At 41.1% G+C, this 21618-nt stretch overlaps 1 protein-coding gene across 1 annotated transcript in view; it reads left to right on the top strand.

Moving 5' to 3' along the window:
* The window catches only part of MICU1 (mitochondrial calcium uptake 1), a 217089-nt gene extending 195714 nt beyond the window's left edge, over positions 1 to 21375 (top strand). The window contains exons 11-12 of the mRNA XM_061161769.1: positions 19329 to 19418; positions 20382 to 21375. Coding sequence (XP_061017752.1) covers positions 19329 to 19418; positions 20382 to 20542 — 251 coding nt within the window. The 3' untranslated portion in view covers positions 20543 to 21375. The remainder of the gene's footprint in view (positions 1 to 19328; positions 19419 to 20381) is intronic.
* The last annotated feature ends 243 nt before the right edge of the window (positions 21376 to 21618 follow it).

The following is a 21618-nucleotide window of genomic DNA, read 5'->3' as shown; positions in this document are numbered from 1 at the left end:
TTTATTACCTGTCCCTATTTACTAGAATGCTTATCTGTCTTGTTCCTGGGTATATTTCCTGTGCCTAGGACAGTAGCTAAGATATAGTAGACGTTCTGTAAATATTTGATCAACTGATAGGTGAATGAGTGACTATCTTGATAGATGTGAACAAGACATAGGATCTCAAGCCAGTAACCCCTCACTTTGACAGTAGACCCAGAGAACAAATCCATGTCATGAATTCACTGTTTTCTGTAAGCCCTGTGTTATAGACTTGACATACACTGCACGTGGAGAGACTAGCATGTGCTTGGCTACCATTCCAAGTTCCTTCTCTTTGCCGAATGTGCGTATCTTTTAGAGGCTCTCCTTGCACTCTCCCCTTTTAAACCTTCCTTAGCGTGATAGTCAGACTGATGATTTTTCCATGGATTTGAGTTCTATACCAGTTCTGCTTCCACAGGATCATGAGATTTCACTGCTGAGATAAATCTTAGAAGAGAGGAAGAAAAATACAATGGTTAACAACACAACCCTGGATTTGAATCTGGCTCCATCGTTGACTAGTTTAGTGTATGTATGTGTGCCTGCTTAGTCACGTACAACTTTTTGTGACCCCCATGGACTGTAGCCTTCAGGCTCCTCTGTCCATGGGATTTTCCAGGCAAGAATACTGGAGTGGGTTGCCATTTTCTCCTCCAGGGGGTCTTCCCAACCAGGGATCGAACCCCCATTTCCTGCATCTCCTGCATTGGCAGGTGGATTCTTTACCACTGAGCCACCTGGGAAGCCTGACTAGCCAAGTAGCTTTGGGCAATTTCTGAATTTAGTTTCTGTGTTTTTAAAATCAGGATAACTAGATCCACCTCACAGGATTGTTCTGAGGATAAATCTACATACAGCACTTAACCTTGTGCCTATCATGCGGTGAATGTTGACTAAATGCCTGCTGCTTCCATTATGAGGTTGATGATATAACCAGATTTAGCATAGTTCATGCATTCATTCAGCTAAACAGCATAGGCATTGTGCCGGGCACAGGGTTCTGCTCTCAAGAAACTCACCATCTATCAGGGGAGAAAGAAGAGGATACAAGTTGTTCAAGTTGTGATAGATGCGAATTAGAGCCTCTGATCTCTATGGGAGGTGGGGGAAGAGTACCTTTGGGTGGACATATGAGTACCTTTGTCTGCCTGCTTTTCTCAGTCTCAGCTGTCTTCATTTTTTCCTAAAAGGTTAGGACCTTCAGAAATTGGCACCTTTTAGAGGCCCTGGCACTGTCTCTTCCTTGGCTATTTTATTTTATTTATTTATTTATTTTTTATTAGTTGGAGGCTAATTACTTCACAACATTTCAGTGGGTTTTGTCATACATTGATATGAATCAGCCATAGATTTACACGTATTCCCCATCCCGATCCCCCCTCCCACCTCCCTCTCCACCCGATTCCTCTGGGTCTTCCCAGTGCACCAGGCCCGAGCACTTGTCTCATGCATCCCACCTGGGCTGGTGATCTGTTTCACCATAGATAGTATACATGCTGTTCTTTTGAAATATCCCACCCTCACATTCTCCCACAGAGTTCAAAAGTCTGTTCTGTATTTCTGTGTCTCTTTTTCTGTTTTGCATATAGGGTTATCATTACCATCTTTCTAAATTCCATATATATGTGTTAGTATGCTGTAATGTTCTTTATCTTTCTGGCTTACTTCACTCTGTATAAGGGGCTCCAGTTTCATCCATCTCATTAGGACTGGTTCAAATGAATTCTTTTTAACGGCTGAGTGATATTCCATGGTGTATATGTACTACAGCTTCCTTCTCCATTCGTCTGCTGATGGGCATCTAGGTTGCTTCCATGTCCTGGCTATTATAAACAGTGCTGTGATGAACATTGGGGTGCACGTGTCTCTTTCAGATCTGGTTTCCTCAGTGTGTATGCCCAGAAGTGGTATTGCTGGGTCATATGGCAGTTCTATTTCCAGTTTTTTAAGAAATCTCCACACTGTTTTCCATAGCGGCTGTACTAGTTTGCATTCCCACCAACAGTGTAAGAGGGTTCCCTTTTCTCCACACCCTCTCCAGCATTTATTGCTTGTAGACTTTTGGATAGCAGCCATCCTGACTGGCGTGTAATGGTACCTCATTGTGGTTTTGATTTGCATTTCTCTAATAATGAGTGATGTTGAGCATCTTTTCATGTGTTTGTTAGCCATCTGTATGTCTTCTTTGGAGAAATGTCTGTTTAGTTCTTTGGCCCATTTTTTGATTGGGTCATTTATTTTTCTGGAATTGAGCTGCAGGAGTTGCTTGTATATTTTTGAGATTAATCCTTTGTCTGTTGCTTCATTTGCTATTATTTTCTCCCAATCTGAGGGCTATCTTTTCACCTTGCTTATAGTTTCCTTTGTAGTGCAAAAGCTTTTAAGTTTCATTAGGTCCCATTTGTTTAGTTTTGCTTTTATTTCCAATATTCTGGGAGGTGGGTCATAGAGGATCTTGCTGTGATTTATGTCGGAGAGTGTTTTGCCTATGTTCTCCTCTAGGAGTTTTATAGTTTCTGGTCTTACATTTAGATCTTTAATCCATTTTGAGTTTATTTTTGTGTATGGTGTTAGAAAGTGTTCTAGTTTCATTCTTTTACAAGTGGTTGACCAGTTTTCCCAGCACCACTTGTTAAAGAGGTTGTCTTTTTTCCATTGTATATCCTTGCCTCCTTTGTCGAAGATAAGGTGTCCATAGGTTCGTGGATTTATCTCTGGGCTTTCTATTCTGTTCCATTGATCTGTGTTTCTGTCTTTGTGCCAGTACCATACTGTCTTGATGACTGTGGCTTTGTAGTATAGTCTGAAGTCAGGCAGGTTGATTCCTCCAGTTCCATTCTTCTTTCTCAAGATGACTCTGGCTATTCGAGGTTTTTTGTATTTCCATACAAATTGTGAAATTATTTGTTCTAGTTCTGTGAAAAATACCATTGGTAGCTTGATAGGGATTGCATTGAATCTATAGATTGCTTTGGGTAGAATAGCCATTTTGACAATATTGATTCTTCCAATCCATGAATACGGTATGTTTCTCCATCTGTTTGTGTCCTCTTTGATTTCTTTCATCAGTGTTTTATAGTTTTCTATGTATAGGTCTTTTGTTTCTTTAGGTAGATATACTCCTAAGTATTTTATTCTTTTTGTTGCAATGGTGAATGGTATTGTTTCCTTAATTTCTCTTTCTGTTTTTTCATTGTTAGTATATAGGAATGCAAGGGATTTCTGTGTGTTAATTTTATATCCTGCAACTTTACTATATTCATTGATTAGCTCTAGTAATTTTCTGGTAGAGTCTTTAGGGTTTTCTATGTAGAGGATCATGTCATCTGCAAACAGTGAGAGTTTCACTTCTTCTTTTCCTATCTGGATTCCTTTTACTTCGTTTTCTGCTCTGATTGCTGTGGCCAGAACTTCCAACACTATGTTGAATAGTAGTGGTGAGAGTGGGCACCCTTGTCTTGTTCCTGATTTCAGGGGAAATGCTTTCAATTTTTCACCATTGAGGGTGATGCTTGCTGTGGGTTTGTCATATATAGCTTTTATTATGTTGAGGTATGTTCCTTCTGTTCCTGCTTTTTGGAGAGTTTTAATCATAAATGAGTGTTGAATTTTGTCAAAGGCTTTCTCTGCATCTATTGAGATAATCATATGGTTTTTATCTTTCAATTTGTTAATGTGGTGTATTACATTGATTGATTTGCGGATATTAAAGAATCCTTGCATTCCTGGGATAAAGCCCACTTGGTCATGGTGTATGATTTTTTTAATATGTTGTTGGATTCTGTTTGCTAGAATTTTGTTAAGGATTTTTGCATCTATGTTCATCAGTGATATTGGCCTGTAGTTTTCTTTTTTTGTGGCATCTTTGTCTGGTTTTGGAATTAGGGTGATGGTGGCCTCATAGAATGAGTTTGGAAGCTTACCTTCCTCTGCAATTTTCTGGAAGCGTTTGAGTAAGATAGGTGTTAGCTCTTCTCTAGAGCTTGCAAACCTGTCTTTAGACATAATTTAGCACAGAATTTCCCAAACAGCATTGTGAAGAACATTATATACTGCAATATGTTAATAGTTCTGTGCGTTTAAAACAAAACCCCAAAAAAGTGTTCCATGGTTCAAATAAGTTTGGAAAATGCCAAGTTATACAGAATTTCTTCCTGCGGCACTACTCCTGCCAACTTTTTAATATGCTAATGTGCATTATTAATCTCCAAGAGAGTGATAAAATTCCCAAACTTGACTTGCCCTAAAATGTCTTTTAACAACTTAGAGAGCTAATGTTCCTCGGAACAGTTGGAGAACCTAGGCAGGTGGCAACTGCAGATTTACATTCCAATGTGATCTAATCCCTCCAGAGAGAAAATGGCAAATTTTGTTGAGGCTATTTCTTTAGTTCCGCATGGCCCATGTGAGAAAGACAACTGTCAGGCAAGAATGAGATGTCTTTGGTGAATCTGACCATCTGGAGAAACAACCTTTCTACATGAACTAATAGTATGTTTCTACTATGGGTCATCTCTTGTTTCGCACTTAAGAGGATTTGGTTCTATTGCTTATTCATACACATATTGGGCATAAAATTGGATATATAACCTCTCAAGGGCTGTCTGAATGATTTACCTAGTCTACTGAAGAAGGTAATTGAAAACTGATCATGACTCCTTCCCCATGGCATCCTATGATGGAAAAGTTAGAAATTATTTGAATTGGAGCTCTAGAATGAGCTATGGCCTGTATGTATTTCTGCCAAGAGAATAAAAGGTTTCCAGGTGCTGAAAAGCCCCTTTATAAAACACCTTAGAATATTAGAGATTTGGGAAATTTGTAGGTCCAGTTGTGTCTTCTGTGTACTTGGAACCATAATACAGGAAACAATGGCACAAATACAGTCCATGACCTTTAGTAGTCATGCTCCAGCACAGGCCCACTTAAATCAAAAATCATAATTTATGATATAGTTGCCCTCAATTCTGTATAGTCATTCTATATGCACACTTTACCTAATTACCTGACAAGTCAGGAAAATAAATAGTAAAACCTGTGGCATAACAACTCCTACAAGGTGCTGTCTGCAACCCCAAGTATTTTTACTGAAAGGTAGTATTATCCCCTGTTTTATGGAAAAGGAAATATAAAATGAAGCACGTTACCCTTGGTTACCCAGTTAATAAGTAGAACCAGAATTCAACCTCAGGGATCTCGGATCCCAAAGCCTGTTTTCTTTCCATACCATCATGTTGTCTCTTGATATCCCAAAATGCTTCTGGGATTTGAAAGCCTGTACTGAAATGTAATCCAGGAGGAGACAATGCAGGTTCACCATTTTGAACTCTGCTTCTCAGCAGCTTAGGGAAGACAGGCACTAGGTTGTCTCCTCCCAGTTCCCTTTGGTTAACAGTTGACCATTCTTGGGTGGGAATAGAGTCCTTTTGATAAACTCTGATGTTTTGGAGTCAGTGCCCTTTTGTTAAATATGGAATAGGACATTTTTCCCCCTATAGTTGTCTCTTCTGTTCAGAACCATGTTTTCCAACTCAGACATACTCTGACATCTATAGTGCATACGCTATGTGACACAGATTCTTGGAATTGTCTAATCTGGTTTCTTATGCCCACAAAGGAACATCTTAGTAGACACATCTGTGTTCTTCACTTTTCTGACCATATTACTCTTTGGTGAAAAAAACCAATACACAAAAGCCTGCAAGTACTTAAATATGGTCATGAAGCAAGGAAAGTTGGTACCCCTTTGAAGGATCCCACAGAACAGAAAATCCATATGTCTATACTAAGCTGTCGTTTCTGAACATCAAATTATAGGATATACAGATGTGGACTTCTGAACTTCTAACGATCCAGGTGTTCCTTATCACCTTTACTTGTGGGTGTGGCAATGTTCTATTATACTTTCAGAGACACTTCCAACATCTAGCATTTATTGAAAATTAAATATATTCAAGAAGTTTGTAAGCATAAATTATGGTTTTAAACTCAAACCTGATTTTGAGTCGCTGTAACTCACTAGCTTTGTGTCTTTGAACAAATCACTGAAGTTTTCAAAACCTCAGTTTCTTGATCTGTAGAATGGTGATATAGATTCCTTGCCTCAAGCCACTGAGAGAATTAAATGAGATACTCCTATATTGAAGAAAGTAGGGAAAACCACTAGACCATTCAGGTATGACATAAATCAAATGCTTTACAGTTATACAGTGGAAGTGAGAAATAGATTCAAGGGATTAGATATGATAGACAAGAGTGCCTGAAGAACTATGGACGGAGGTTCATGACATTGTACAGGAGGCAGTGAACAAGACCATCCCCAAGAAAAAGAAATGCAAAAAGGGAAAATGATTGTCTGAGGAGACCTGACAAACAGATGAGAAAAGAAGAGAAGCAAAAGGCAAAGGAGAAAAGGAAAGATATACCCGTTTGAATGCAGAGTTCCAAAGAATAGCACAGAGAGATAAGAAAGCCTTCCTCAGTGATCAATGCAAAGACGTAGAGGAAAACAGTAGAATGGGAAAGACTGGAGATCTCTTCAGGAAAATTAGAGATACCAAGGGAACATTTCATGCAAAGATGAGCACAATAAAGGACAGAAACGGTATGGACCTAACAGAAGCTGAAGATATAAAGAAGAGGTGGCAAGAATACACAGAAGAACTATACAAAAAAGATCTTCATGACCCAGATAATCATGATGGTGTGATCACTTGCCTAGAGCCAGACATCTTGGAATGCAAAGTGAAATGGACCTTAGGAAGCATCACTACAAACAAAGCTAGTGGAGGTGATGGAATTCCAGCTGAGCTATTTCATATTCTAAAAGATGATGCTGTTAAAATGCTGCACTCAATATGCCAGCAAATTTGGAAAACTCAGCAGTGGTCACAGGACTGGAAAAGGTCAGTTTTCATTAAAATCCCAAAGAAGGACAATGCCAGAGAATGTTCACATTACCGCACAATTGCTCTCATCTCACACGCTAGCAAAGTAATGCTCAAAATTCTTCAAGTCAGGCTTCAACGGTACATGAACCATGAACTTCCATATGTTCAAACTGGATTTAGAAAAGGCAGAGGAAGCAAATATAAAATTGCCAACATCTGTTGGATCATCGAAAAAGCAAGGGAATTCCAGAAAAATATCTACTTCTGCTTTATTGACTACACCAAAGCCTTTGACTGTGTGGATGACAACAGACTGTGGAAGATTCTTAAAGAGGTGGGAATACCAGACTACCTTACCTGCCTCCTGAGAAATTTGTATGCAGGTCAAGAAGCAACAGTTAGAAATGGACATGGAACAATAGACTGGTTCCAAATTGGGAAAGGCATATGTCAAGGCTGTATATTGTCACCCTGCTTGTTTAACTTATACAAGAGTACATCATGTGAAATCCTGGGCTGGATGAAGCACAAGCTGGAATCAAGATTGCTTGGAGAAATATCAATAACCTCAGATATACAGATGACACCACCCTTATGGCAGAAAGTGAAGAAGAACTAAAGAGCCTGTTGATAAAAGTGAAAGAGGAGAGTGAAAAAGTTGGCTTAAAGCTCAACATTCAGAAAACTAAGATCATGGCATCCAGTCCCACCACTTCATGGCAAATAGATGGGGAAACAATGGAAACAGTGACAGACTTTATTTTGTGGGGGCTCCAAAATTACTGCAGATGGTGAGTGCAGCCATGAAATTAAAAGACGCTTGCTCCTTGGAAGAAAAGCTATGACCAACCTAGACAGCATATTAAAAAGCAGAGACATTACTTTGCCAACAAAGGTCCATCCAGTCAAAGCTGTGGTTTTTCCAGTAGTCATGTATGGATGTGAGAGTTGGACTAGAAAGAAATCTGAGTGACAAAGAATTGATGCTTTTGAACTGTAGTGTTGGTGAAGACTTGAGAGTCCGTTGGACTGCAAGATCCAACCAGTCTATCCTAAAGGAAATCAGTCCTGAATATTCATTGGAAGAACTGATGCTGAAGCTGAAACTCCAATACTTTGGCCACCTGATGTGAAGAACTAACTCATTTAAAAAGACCCTAATGCTGGGAAAGATTGAAGGCAGGAGGAGAAGGGGACGACAGATGATGAGATGGTTGGATAGTATTACCGACTTGATGGATGTGAGTTTGAGCAAGCTCTGGGAGTTGATGTACAGGAAAGCCTGGTGTGCTGCAGTCCATGGGGTCACAAAGACTTGGGACACTACTGAGCAACTAAACTGAACTGAACTGAATCCTTTATTATTATACTAGATTGAAATTATAAATTATGAAATTATAGGCAGCTGCCTGTTCTATTTTCAACCCCAAAGTACTGACTTTCCTCTGTATTTATCTTCAGTTCAGTAAGGAGCTAATAGATTAGAAACATCCTCTCCAGATATGGCAATTTGGCAAAAAATTATTTTTTAAAATATCACCCTAGAACCTGATATGGCTTACTGTTTGTTCTCTTAGAAAGTAGTATGTGCTGCTTTTTTCAGCCACTTTTTGAGATTTGCATTAATTTAGAAGTTGTTGTGACTTCTCTGGTGGTCCAGTGGCTAAGACTCTGCACTCCCAATGCAGGGTGCCCAGGTTTGATCCCTGGTCAGGGAATTAGATCCCACATAGTGCAACTAAGACCCAGTGCAGCCAAATAAAAATAAGAAAAAAGGAAAAAAGAAATTGTAAGTTGCTTTGTTTTTAATGAGGAAGATTGGAGCTTTTAGTTTCTCCTAAAATTGATTGTTCATCTAAAAATTCCTGAGATGATTGCTTTCAGAAGGCATTGTTTTTCATTGTCTATTCACTGTCACGTGCAACTCTTTGCAACCCCATTGACTTCAGCACGCCAGTTTTCCCTGTCCTTCACTATCTCCCAGAGTTTGCTGAAACTTACGTCCATTGAGTCAGTGATGCCGTCCAATTATCTCATCCTCTGTTGTTCCCTTCTTCTCCTGCCTTTAATCTTTCCCAGCATTGAAGTTTTTTCCAGGGAGTCAGCTCTTCATATCAGGTTGCCAAAGTATTGGAGCTTCAGCTTCAGCATCCATCCTTCCAATGAATATTTAGGACTGATTTCCTTTAGGATTGACTGGTTTGATCTCCTTGCTGTCCAAGGGACTCTGAAGAGTCTTCTCCAGCAGCACAGTTTGAAAGCATCAATTCTTCAGCACTCAGCCTTCTTTATGGTCCAACTCTCACATCCATGCATGACTACTGGAAAAACCATAACTTTAACTATGCACACCTTTGTCGGCAAAGTGATGTCTTTGCTTTTTAATCCAATGTCTAGGTTTGTCACACCTTTTCTTCCAAGGAGCAAGTCTTTTAATTTCATGGCTGCAGTCACCATTCTCAGTAACTTTGGAGCCCAAGAAAATAAAATCTGTCATTGTTTTCACCTTTTCCCCATCTCTTTGCCATGAACTGATTGGACCAGATGCCATGATCTTAGTTTGTTGAATGTTGAATTTTAAGCTAGCTTTTTCACTCTTCTCTTTCACCCTCATCAAGAGGCTCTTTGTTCCTCTTCACTCTCTGCCATTAGAATAGTATCATCTGCCTATCTGAGATTGTTGATATTTCTCCTGGCAATCTTGATTCAAGCTTGTGATTCATCCAGCCTGGCATTTTGTATGATGTACTCTGCGAACTTAAATAAGCAGGGTGAAGTATACAGCCTTGACATTCTCCTTTTCCAGTTTGGAGTCAGTCTGCTGTTTCATGTCCAGTTCTACCTGTTGCTTCTTGACCTGCATACAGGTTTCTCAGGAGATAGGTAAGGTGGTCTAGTATTCCCATTTCTTTAAGAATTTTCCACAGTTTGTTGTAATCCATACAGTCAAAGGCTTTAGCGTAGTCAATGAAGCAGAAGTAGATGTTTTTCTGAAATTCCTTTGCTTTTTCTGTGATTCAACGGATGTTGGCAATTTGATCTCTGGTTCCTCTGCCTTTTCTAAATCCAGCTTGTATTTCTGGAAGTTCTTTTAACATACTGCTGAAACCTAACTTGTAGGATTTTAAACATTACCTTGCTAACATGTGAAATGAGCATAATTGTATGACAGTTTAAACATTCTTTGGCATTGCCTTTCTTTGGGATTGGAATGAAAACTGACATTTCCAGTCCTGGGTCCACTATTGAGTTTTGCAAATTTGCTGGCATATTGAGTACAGCACTTTAACAGCATCATCTTTTAGGATTTTAAATAGCTCAGCTAGAATTCTATCACCTCCACTAGGTTTGTTCATAGTAATGCTTCCTCAGGCCCACTTAACTTCACACTCCAGGATTTCTGTCTCTAGGTGAGTGACTATATCATGGTTATCTGGGTCATTCAGACCTTTTTTGTATAGTCAAGAATACACAGAAGAATATACCTTTTGTATATTCTTGCCACCTCCTCTTAATCTCTTCTGCTTCTCTTAGGTCCTTGCTATTTCTGTCCTTTATTGTGCCCATCTTTGCATGAAATGTTCCCTTAGTATCTCCAATTTTCATTATTTAACTTCTCTATTCCTAGGACTGTGTGTGTGTGTGTGAGTCACTTAGTCATGTCTGACTCTTTGTGGCCTCATGGACTGTAATCCATCAGGCTCCTCTGTCCATAGAATTCTCCAGGCAATAATACTAGAGTGGGTAGCCATTCCCTTCTCCAGGGGATCTTCCTGACCCAGGGATCAAACCTGGGTCTCCTGCATTGCAGGCAGATTCTTTACCATCTGAGCCACCAGGGAAGCCCTGTTCCTAGGACTGTCTATGCCCTATTGATATCTCTAGTATCTGTAGCAATTAAAGGGTAATTGTCTACTAGACTGTAAATTCTTGAGGACAAGAACCATGTTTTCCACATCTTTGTGTCCTGCTCTGAGCCTAGAATAATTATTTATATACAGCAGTTATTTAATTAATGTTGAATAAATGAATTAATTAATTCTTAACCTGATAAGATCCTGAAAAGGATGGTGTAATTCTCTAATAAAAGCCTAGGGTGAGGGGAAGGACAAGAGGAGCATGGCACATTCCCTTGTCATTAATTTCCTTGACACATGGGCAAGTCACAATTTCTCTGACCTCAAGTTAGATGTTATACTAAATATCGCCAAGCATTCTTCCAGATTTGAAATTCTATAACTAAATCAGCTTTTTACTGAATGTAGTAATGTTTTAAGGGACATGTTGTAGCCTAAAGCTGTATCCAAATCTGTGAAAATGAACTGACTTATAATTATCAAATACATTTGAAATCAGAGCAAGGCTGTTGAATTCCCAAAAGAATGGTGGCAGTTTTAATTTATTTTCTTGTTAAGAAATTTAAAACGTAATTAGATCTTGGCTAGTGCCTTGATCTAAGAGCTAATTTATGAAGCTTGGTATAATAGTTGCAGAAAAGTGACAGTTCCATAAAATGTACCTAGAATGAGCATAGCTGTATATAAAGTATGATTTGAGGAATCTCTAAAGGACATTCCCAACCATAAATGCCTTTCATAGTTTCTTGCTTACAACAAATTACAACAAATTTGCAGCTTAAAATACCACCTATTTATCGTACTAGTTTTCATAAGTCAGAGAGTCCAGGCACAGTGTAACTAACTGGGTTCTCTGCTCAAAGTTCTCTGCCTTTAACAAGGCAGAAATCAAGGCATCAGTAGGTCTGCTTTCTCATCTGGAGTTCACAGTCCTCTTCCAAGCTTATTTGGGTTCTTGGCAGAATTCAGCTCCTTTTGGTTGTAAGACTGAGGTTCCTTTTTCATACTGGCTGTTACTCTCAGCAAGCCACTGCAGTTCCTTGCCATGTGGCCCTCTTAGAGTATGGCAGCTCACTTCTTCAAAGCCAGCAGGAGAATCTCTTTCCTCAGTGTGCGAGATGGATTCTTATATAATAGTAATCATGAGAATGACTATCCCATTACCTTATCCATATAAAGTAACCTAATCACCAGAGTGGTATCATGTCCTATTCACAGGTCTTGCCTACATTCAAGGAGAGGAGATTTTACAGGGTGTGGGGAACTTGAGCACCATCTCAAAATTCTACCCACCATACTGGCTGTAATTTCAGAAACTACCAGTTAAATTATTTGAGGACTTCTGAAGATATGAACATTTTAATTGATCTAAGCCATGTTATCTAAAAGGATGTTAACATGTCAGTCATAAATTTTTAGGGCTAAAAGGGAGCTTAGAAATCATTTTACTTAAACCCTCACTTCCTTGTTTTTAACTTCTTCAATTACACTTGAAGGAAAATGGCTTGCTCAAACCACAGCTAGTGTGGTACAAAACTGAGACCAGAGATTCCAGTTCATTCACTTCCATACCACTGTTCTGTTAAGTATACAGCACTCACTCCCACTAGAAGGATCTAGAGAATTCTATAGGTGACTCAGTGCTGTTATGAGAAGACAAAAATGGGGGAATGTTTACAGCAAGAATGTACAGGAGAGCATCCCCAGACAGCTGTAGCATGAAGGTAGGAAACGGGAATGTCATAAAGATGTGTGGAGAAGAGATTATGGGAAAAAAGCTCCTATTTTGCAAATTCTTGTATTTTTATTATTTATTATTTATTGACCATGCTGCCAAGCATGCAGGATCTTAGTTCCCTGACCAAGGATTGAACCTGAGCCCCCTGCAGTGGACGCACAGTCTTAACCACTGGACCTCTAGGAAAGTCCCTATAAATTCTTTTAAAGTTTGTGGGAGGCAGGCTCCTGTGCTTCAGATCATTATTTCATTTTGTAAGAACATTTATGTGTGAAGGGGAGTGCTTGCCAGGATTCCATTCATTTCAGACAAAGCCATCAATTTTTAAAACAAAAGTATTCGTACTGTAGGCACAGAAGTTCAAATTCTGAAAGAAATGTTTGCTTTATGAGGCACTTTCTCTCTCTGCAGAGAACTAATTTATTTCCCCCCAAATTTAAAGTCACTTAGCAGTTCTAAAGATTGATTCTGGCTTAACTCTGTTACTTTGAATATGTCGTAATTTAGTGAAATTATTTATAAGTGCCCCAAGGAGAAAGAAAACTGCTTTAGGGACTCATGATTACCATTGAAGGAGAGAGGAAAGAGGGTAAGATAAACCACCAAAACATCCACTTAAAGAGACAAGAACAACATCAGCCAACATTATATCCTGCTATGAAAAGGATCAGAAAGAAATTATACCAACTGGGGAAGTATAGAGGTTAGAATTTAATGCAAGCGCTGCTTTGCAGGGGCTTCAGGGGCTACTGCCCTTAGAGAAGTCTGAAGTTTTGATAAGACGCTTGTTAAGATGAAGAGTATTTAGCCTTTTGCATCATTTCAGCAAGCTGAACTTAAATATCTCAGTTGCTTTCAACTTTAGCTATCAGAGATTCAGACTCTCTTGAGGCTGACAACTAAAGCCCACCAAGGAAGTAATTTTGCAAAGCAAGCATAAAAGACACTTCCAAGATTGAGGTTAGAATAATATAAAGAAGTGGTTATCTAAATAATGACACAGGCTCTTGGTGGAATGCTGTGCAGCTGTCAAAAAGGAATTGTTTATGTATTGGAATGGAATCATTTCTTAGATATGTTGTTAAATGAGTCAAGCAAAACCAAATATTTAAATCATTTTGTGGGAAGAAGTGAAGAATAAATATTTGATTTTATATCTATAAAATATTTCTAGGGAAACTGGAGATGTTCATTGCCTCTGGACAACACCTGGAGGGGGATGGGACATAACTTTGAGAGGGAGACTTCAGCCCTTTTGTACCATTTGAATTTCAAACAGCTAAATGTATTACTTAATGAAAAACAACTTTTTAAAATAAAAAGTGATGAAAATTTAAAAGAGTCAAAGAGGGAAAAGCCAATATGGTAAATTTTGGTAAAATGGTAAATTGGTCTCGAGATAAGACCTGGCTGTGTGATAAAGGTTTCCCTGCAAGGAGACTTGACTGGCCCCTTGCCAGTCTGTCCTGATGGCAAATCTATTCTAATGCTCTCATCCCCACCTGCACTTCTGTTCAAGCTGTCTAGGTAGGCATTAGCCTCCTTTCCTGCTTCCAGTTCTTACTCAAACTGATTCCTCCGCCACCTACTACTTACTACCTTACATGCCTTATCTGGAGTAATCTGTCTCTAATCCTTTAGAATGAGGATCCAAAATGTACCTCTAACCAAATACAAACTATCCCACTGTAACCCATGTGTGTCTGTTAATATGTCTGATAATTCTCCTGTATGTTTCATAATCTTAATGATATGTATGGTTTCCCCTACTGAACTGTGATTGCCTTCTGAATGTGGCACCTGAAATCCCTGCCTAATGGTGCTGGTCGAAATGCTTGCCTCTTGTGGACAAATGTGATGAGCATTTTTAATGACACCAGATACAATACTGGACAATGGCAATAAACCTTACTGTCAACCAGTTTTACTAGATTCACCAGGTAAGCCCATTGAAACAGTCATCTGGAATGATGCTCTGAGGTTCAGAAAGCCTGACCACAGTTTTTTCCTGGCATATACTAGTATTTAAGAGGATCACCAGCATCACCTCTGAGAGGTGGACGGCCTGAGCACACAGCGGTGGTCAGCCTGCCTGTGGCACAGAAGCACTGTGCATAGCCCAGTGTTACAGTTTTCATTTTTAGTGTACTGCGTTACTCTTGGCTCCTGAAATTGCTTGTTATCCTAAATGTTGTCCTTTCCTTCCCACCCCCACCCCCTTCAGTCAGGTTGAAATGTGTGTGTTGTATTAGCCAAAGTATCCTGGAAGAAGATGCAAAAGAAAGGACAAGTGCTCTTTAAAGGAAAATCCTTCCCCCTGTCCCCACCTTCCCCGAAGCCATCTAGGGATGGGACTTAAGAAACTAAGACCTCTACATCATAAGCCTTTTCAGAGCTGAAGCAGAAATGTCTCCCTCACTTAACCTTGGCTGTCACAAGCCAGCTTTTGATTTTCTCCACTACAGTCCAGGAAGACAGGAATCATCATATAGCCACACAGCTAGAGACTGTCAACCCAACTTGGTGTATCACCTTTCCAAACACCTTTGCATTAGGAAGAGACAGGCAGCCCCTAATTGGGTCACACTGTGCATAGCTCAATTTATGCCTCACAGGCAGAACTCCCAGGGCCACCTTTATTTCATATGCTTTTCATTGGGTTGCATTTTAGTAAACCTTTAAAGTTGTCCCTAAAATAGTCAGTATACGTTCCAAGGGAATACTGATGTCTTCCATCATACAGGACATCAGATCTGTTGTCAGACTACAGTGCTGGCTTCTCACAACCCCTAGTTATTATTCAGTTATTCATCCCTGCCCACTAGTGAGGAGTAATTCATATTTTGGCTTTTCTTCCACCTGAGTTCTTTCTCTTATAATGAGAGACTCCTGGGAATTTCCTGGTGGTCCCGTGGTTAAGACTCCACACTTTCACTGCCAAGGACACAGATTCAGTTGCTAGTCAGGGAACTAAGATCCACAAGTTGCAAGGCATGCCCTCCCCCCCAAAAAAAATAGAGTGACAGATTCATGGGGAGATCCACTGTCCATATAAGGGATGGAGTGAGCCCAGTGTGTATAGGAAAAAGCATGGGCTGAAAGTCAGGAGACCTAGATTCTATATACAGCCCTACTACCAACTAGCTTTGTGGCCCTGAGCAAGTTATTCAAATTCTTTGCATTTTATCTTTCCTCTTCCAGTTCTAAGATTCTCTGATTCCAAGTGGATATTTGGGCTCTTATCCCTCCAGAACTCTCCTTTCCTCTGTTCGAGTACTGTTGTGAATACATAGTTTTATGTAATATAGCTTCTGACATTATAGTCACACAAACTCAGTATGTATTTCTTTGTGCTGCTGAATTGTCCAGTCATGGACTATGCCAGAGAGTAAACTGGGGACCTGGCACATCTCAGATTCTGCTTGGACTTTTCAAAGAGCCAGATGGTTAACACATTTTTGAGTGCCAATGAGCCTGCTTCTGCAAATTCCTCCCCATCCCAATCTAGCAGAAATCACCCAGTCTCATGCCCAAATATTGTTCAGGCAGCTAGAGCAGATTTGTACCAAAGGAATAGGTAGGCCTTGGAACCCTAGGCCTTCTCCAGGGGCATTTCATGCTCCATAGGGACATCTTTCAGATTAGAATCCCCACCATCCATCAGTTAGCTTCATTAAATAGGCGAGGCCCACATTCCAGTACCAACAACTGGTCTGCATGGAGAAGCTGGATCTGGGGCAGAAGTGGTGGGGGATTGTTCTTGCTGTGATTTAATTATGACTTTGTGGTTCAGAGATGTGGAAGCAAATCTGAACGAGCCAGCTCTCAGGACCAGCTGCCAAGCACTTGGCTTGTAATCTGTCATCCTACTTGTCCCCAGTGCTCTTGGCTGGAGCTCACCAGCTAGTTGAATGTTTGTTTCCTTCACTACTCTGATGCACACCCTGGGGGCCTGTCTGAGGATCTCAGACTGTGAAAGGCACCCCAGCCAGGCTCTTTGCTGGCTGGTAACATCCCAGTGGTTTGAATACGTCAGCAGCCCTGGTTTTCTTCCTGTGGTACAGATGGCATCAGCGCCCTCTCCATGTAAGATGAAACATATTCTGTAACTCTTCTGTCAAGAGATCACCTTTGTAATGAGACATTCTCGCCAGTGGAATTCCAGAAGTCCCTGTTCTGCAACCACTTAATACCACTTTAATGAGCTTTTCACCTCAAAAAGCCAAGAGCTCTTACTGACATTGAATATTATTTATTTAATGGTTTATTTTGAGGAGAAAGTCCATCATCACAGGGAATAGGATGGGCACTGGGACCATCAAGAAGAATTGATGATGAGCACTCTGCCCTGAGAGAATGGAACTGAGAGAAAAAGAGGTGTAGTTATCAGTTAAAACAGGTGTGGTATTGGTGTGAAAAGGGCATGGTTAACAAACATTGGCAGAGAAAGGAATGGTTAACATCAAGTGTCCGTATTTATCTAATATAGAACAGGTTTTGAACCACGTCTCAGGACACATTTCTGTGGCTGCGTAGGGTAGTTTGGTAAATGACCACAATTTGAGAGCACCCAGGGTCTTCTTTTCACTGAGCAATCTTCTGAGGTGAATTGAGTTTCCTTAGTAGATTTTCCTGCTGAGAAGTATAATGACCAGCTGTTATCCCTTGAGTTCCCCTAACAGTTAGTGTTTTCCTTGTAAATTGGCCTTCTGCTTTTCTCTTCCTTCCACGGGTCATTTAGTTAGCAGGGATTGGTTCTTCCTGAGCCAACTGAGAGAGTAAAGTGTCTAAACCAGGAGAAGTTTCTAAACCCTAAAACTTCCACAGTCTGATAGAGGCCCCATCTCCCCTGGCATCACTTAACTACACCTCATGAACATCCACACAGTAGATAGTCTGCTTAAGTCTTAATAGTTCCAAGGGATGTTGATTCCTCTTTCGTGCTAACTGATGTCCTGGGAGGAAGTGCAATGTGAGCGGTAACCTAAAGCCGCAAGAGGAGGATTCTGGCTCTTCGTGCCCTGTGAGCAGCCTAGTCCCCTCCAGCCAGAGACTGTGGACACTGAGGCACAGCCCAGCTTGTGGCCTTTATACCTTTCTTCTGTCCATCAGCACACAAGATCCTCAGCTATTTCTGTGTACCTCCACTCCTGTCTCTCAGCCTCAGATTCTGGAAAACGCCGGTGAACCACTCTTTGCACTACTAAGCCACCTTAGCAGTTATCTTGTGGCATCTCCTCTTTTGGATATGAGAAATTGTATCCAAAGAGATCACATAACTCCATCAGGGTCACACCAGCAAGTTGGTGGAGCCAGGACTGGAGCTCAGGTCTTATGACTGCAAGCACAGTTTTCCTCCTGCGTCACCTTGCTCCTCTGCCTTGTTCTGGCATTTGTATCAGCTGACCTTGAGAGCATTGTGGAGAATGTGTGGCGGCTGTAGAGGTGAAATGAGAGATCAAATGCAGGAAAAAAAAGACAAGAAGGAACTGAAATTATAGGAATGAAATAAGCAGAGAAAACACACTGACTTTAAAAAGTTTGCATTGCTTCTGGAAGCAGCAGTGGACAGAGGAGCCTGGCAGGCTACAATCCCTGGGGTCACAAAGAATCAGACAGGACTTAGCGACCGAGCACACACGAATCTGAGGTTTATAGACACAAACACTTCGTTGCTAGTTGATTCATGAATAGAAATTCGTCTTTTCCTCTCCTCTGAGTTTTATCTCACTTAAGAGTGTGTCTATAAAAAAAAAAAAAGAGTGCGCCTATAAGCAATACATAATTTCTCAATGTAGCGAGATCAGGCTTGAGGATAAATGGCAGAGAAGGCAGGGGAAATTGCCTAATTTCCTTCCTGGCTTGTTTTTCGTGAGAACCCAATTTTCACATGATTGCTAGTGTTTAACAAGTAAATGTCAGAGAAAGAGAAAATGGCAGGAGAGAAGAGATTTTCTCATGAATTCTGGAAAAAGAAAAAAAAAAAAAAGACTGTATTCTGATCTAGCGAGATGGGAGCCACTGCTTCTCAAGGGGCACAGTTGGAAAAAACAAAGTGGGTGATGGAAAACCTGTCAGGAGGAGGGGCGGGAGCTCAGCTGCGCACTTCCGCCGTTCATCTGGTGCTGCAGCCTCAGTGCAGTCAAACTAGCCGCCTTGTTTCTCACCTCCCCATCCTTTGGCAGCCTCATTATTTCCTTGAATTTTTGTTACTGTGTTCTTTCCAGTGGGAGGGAAATGCCAGGATGGAGTCTATAGTAATATCAGATATTCTTTACTTTTTTGCAAGGCACTCTTCTAGTAATAAGTTATTAGGGAAGCTACCACTATATGCTTGAGACTTAGAATTCCATCCTTAAATACTATGTGGGTTTTAACTTTTAAAATTTTTATTATGGTAAAATATATATAACAAAAGTTGCCATATAAACCATTTTTTTAAGTATGCCAGTGGCATTCATTACATTCACAATGTTGTACAACCATCACTACTATTCCAAAAATTCTCCATCTCCCCAAATGGGAAATTTATACCCATTAACCACTAACTTCCCAGCTGTTGGTAACCTCTCATCTACTTTCCCTATGAATTATTTTCATGCATTCTTACTTAATTATATATACTTCCTAAAGTGTGGCAGCAATAGAAAAAAAAATGGAACCTGAAGTGAAAAGGAAAGGTGGTTATGGATTAAAGACTGAATTATCACAAATACATCTGAAAATTTTTTTGCTATGATGGAATATTTTTATCCTTCCATTCAGAGAAAGCAAAAGTCCCTCTGCTGGGCTAACTTAACATCTTTCATCTTTCAGTGACCATGCAGCAGGTAGCCAGGACAGTGGCTAAAGTGGAACTCTCAGATCACGTGTGTGATGTGGTGTTTGCGCTCTTTGACTGTGATGGTAAGTCGGGCCCTCTGGAGTCTGTCAGGAAAACCAAGCTTTACTGCCCTTGACGTAGATACTGTTTCTGATGGAGCCTTGCAGAGAGCTCTAGTGTACCAGCCTAGACTGTCACAACAGCTTCCAAACTGGCTCCCATATTCCATCTGTGCCACTCTCCAGGCCATCACCATCATCATCCAGCCGGAGAAATCCATCCAAAATGAAAATCTAACTGCATCTTCCTCCCTTCTTCCAGTCCTTTTCTGCCCTGAAGATAAAGTACAAACCCTTAAGGAGAATTCAGGCTCCTTAGGGACCTGTCTCCCTGCCTGCCTCGTTGGTGTCCTGGCCCTCCCCTCCCCACCCCACCCCCCCGCCCCGTGTGTCCAGCAATGCCTTACTCATTGTGGTTCTCCAGCAGCTGGACTGCTTCCTGCCGGTGCCTTTGCTTGTGTTACAACCACCACTGAAATACCTCCCCCATCTCACTCCCCTGTATTTGGCCAATTCCTGCTCATCCTTTGGGAGTCAACCTAAGAGTCACCTCCAGGAAGTCTTTACTGATCTGTAATTGTACCCTCCCCATCCTGAATTAGACATTCTTCCTCTGTGCCCCATAGCATCCTCTGTTTACCCCATTATGGCATCTACCATAATACTTGAATAATGTACTTGTCTCTCCCACGATCATGATGGTATTTCAAGGGACAAAGTCATTTTTATCTCTTTATTCTCAACACCTAGCATAGCACAGGACCTGACATATAATATAGTCTCATTCAGCTTCTGTCACACTAGACTGAGTTGTCTCTGAGTTGCAGTTGAAAACATCAAGGAAGGCACAGATCAGTTCACTTTTAGCCAAGAGAATTTAATTTGGCCGTGAGAGAGTGCTAGGCTTTGGAACCGATGTGACAGTGGAATTTTCTCATCTTTGTTCCAAGGCCTTCACTTACCTGTTGTCTTTGCTGCTTCTTCCAGGCAATGGAGAGCTGAGCAATAAGGAATTTGTTTCTATCATGAAGCAACGGCTGATGAGGGGCTTGGAGAAGCCCAAAGACATGGGCTTCACCCGCCTCATGCAAGCCATGTGGAAATGTGCACAGGAGACTGCCTGGGACTTCGCTTTGCCCAAACAGTAACCCAGAACGGCACAAGGAGCCACCTCTCCACACCGGGCACCCTGGCTCCTTGGGCAGAGCCTTGGCACAGCCTCCCTGCTGCAACTTCTGGGAGTAGTGCTCGTTTCCTGCTGGGAATGATCTTAGGATTCAAGTCTCCCCCGTCCCCACGTTCTGCTAGGCTGATTCTGATCCAGTGATTCTCTCTAGAAGTTCTCAAAAACGAGCAAGTCCTAAAAGTGCATACCCTTTGCATGTTCAACACTACTATGCCCTCAAGCACCTATGGATAAAGAATGCCAGCAACTGTCCACACACCTGCCAACCCTGGGAAACACCCAGTTCTCAAGCCATCTTGCTGTGGATTTATATTAACAAGAACATTCCTTGCTTCTCCTCCTGCTGGTGTTTTTAAGCTACAAATTTGGGAAACCTCTGACGGAAAAAGGAAATCAGTGATGAGTGATAACGAGGATGACCCAGACCCCCCGAGTTGGCAGGAAGCCTGGGCCCGAGCACGGATTTGTGTCGGTCCCCAGGGTGGCTCTGAGGCCAGCTCCGAAAGGCCGTGTGCACAGTGGGAATGGAGCGAGGTTAGGAATTTAAAGCAGCTGCTCCATGGCTGTCCCCACTCCCTTCTTTTCCTCTCAGACTCCCTAAGAAGACTGCAGCACGACTGTGCTTATGAAGTGAACAGCAGTTGAGCTCACGTTCCGTGCAAGTGCCATTTCCCCTCCAGGTGTGTGCCTCTGGAGCCAAGAGCTCAGACCTGTCTGCCCTCTGTCTTAAACACTTGTAAAATACCACTTTAATTATAACAGTTTGCAATAAACAACCCCCCTCCCCCCGACAAAGGCTCCTGTGTCCTTTATTTTAGGATCCTCCAGGGCCCTTTCCATGTCACTTCTCCACTGGCTTTGAGATCCTGCTAGCAACAGACCTATTTTCTTTCCACTGGAATCTGGTTCTTCCTATTGAGAGGACACTTCAGGCATAAACAAAAAGTGAGGGTATCTGGAGGTTAGTGGTGGCATTTTTCAACATGGTTTGGATAGCATTTCATCCTGGACCACTTTAGGTGGTCCATAATCACTCAT

Source organism: Dama dama, chromosome 15, assembly GCF_033118175.1.
Source record: "Dama dama isolate Ldn47 chromosome 15, ASM3311817v1, whole genome shotgun sequence".
NCBI classification, from domain to species: Eukaryota; Metazoa; Chordata; class Mammalia; order Artiodactyla; family Cervidae; genus Dama; species Dama dama.
The sequence above is the reverse complement of the archived record's forward strand: the minus strand, read 5'-3'. Positions and strand labels throughout refer to the sequence as shown.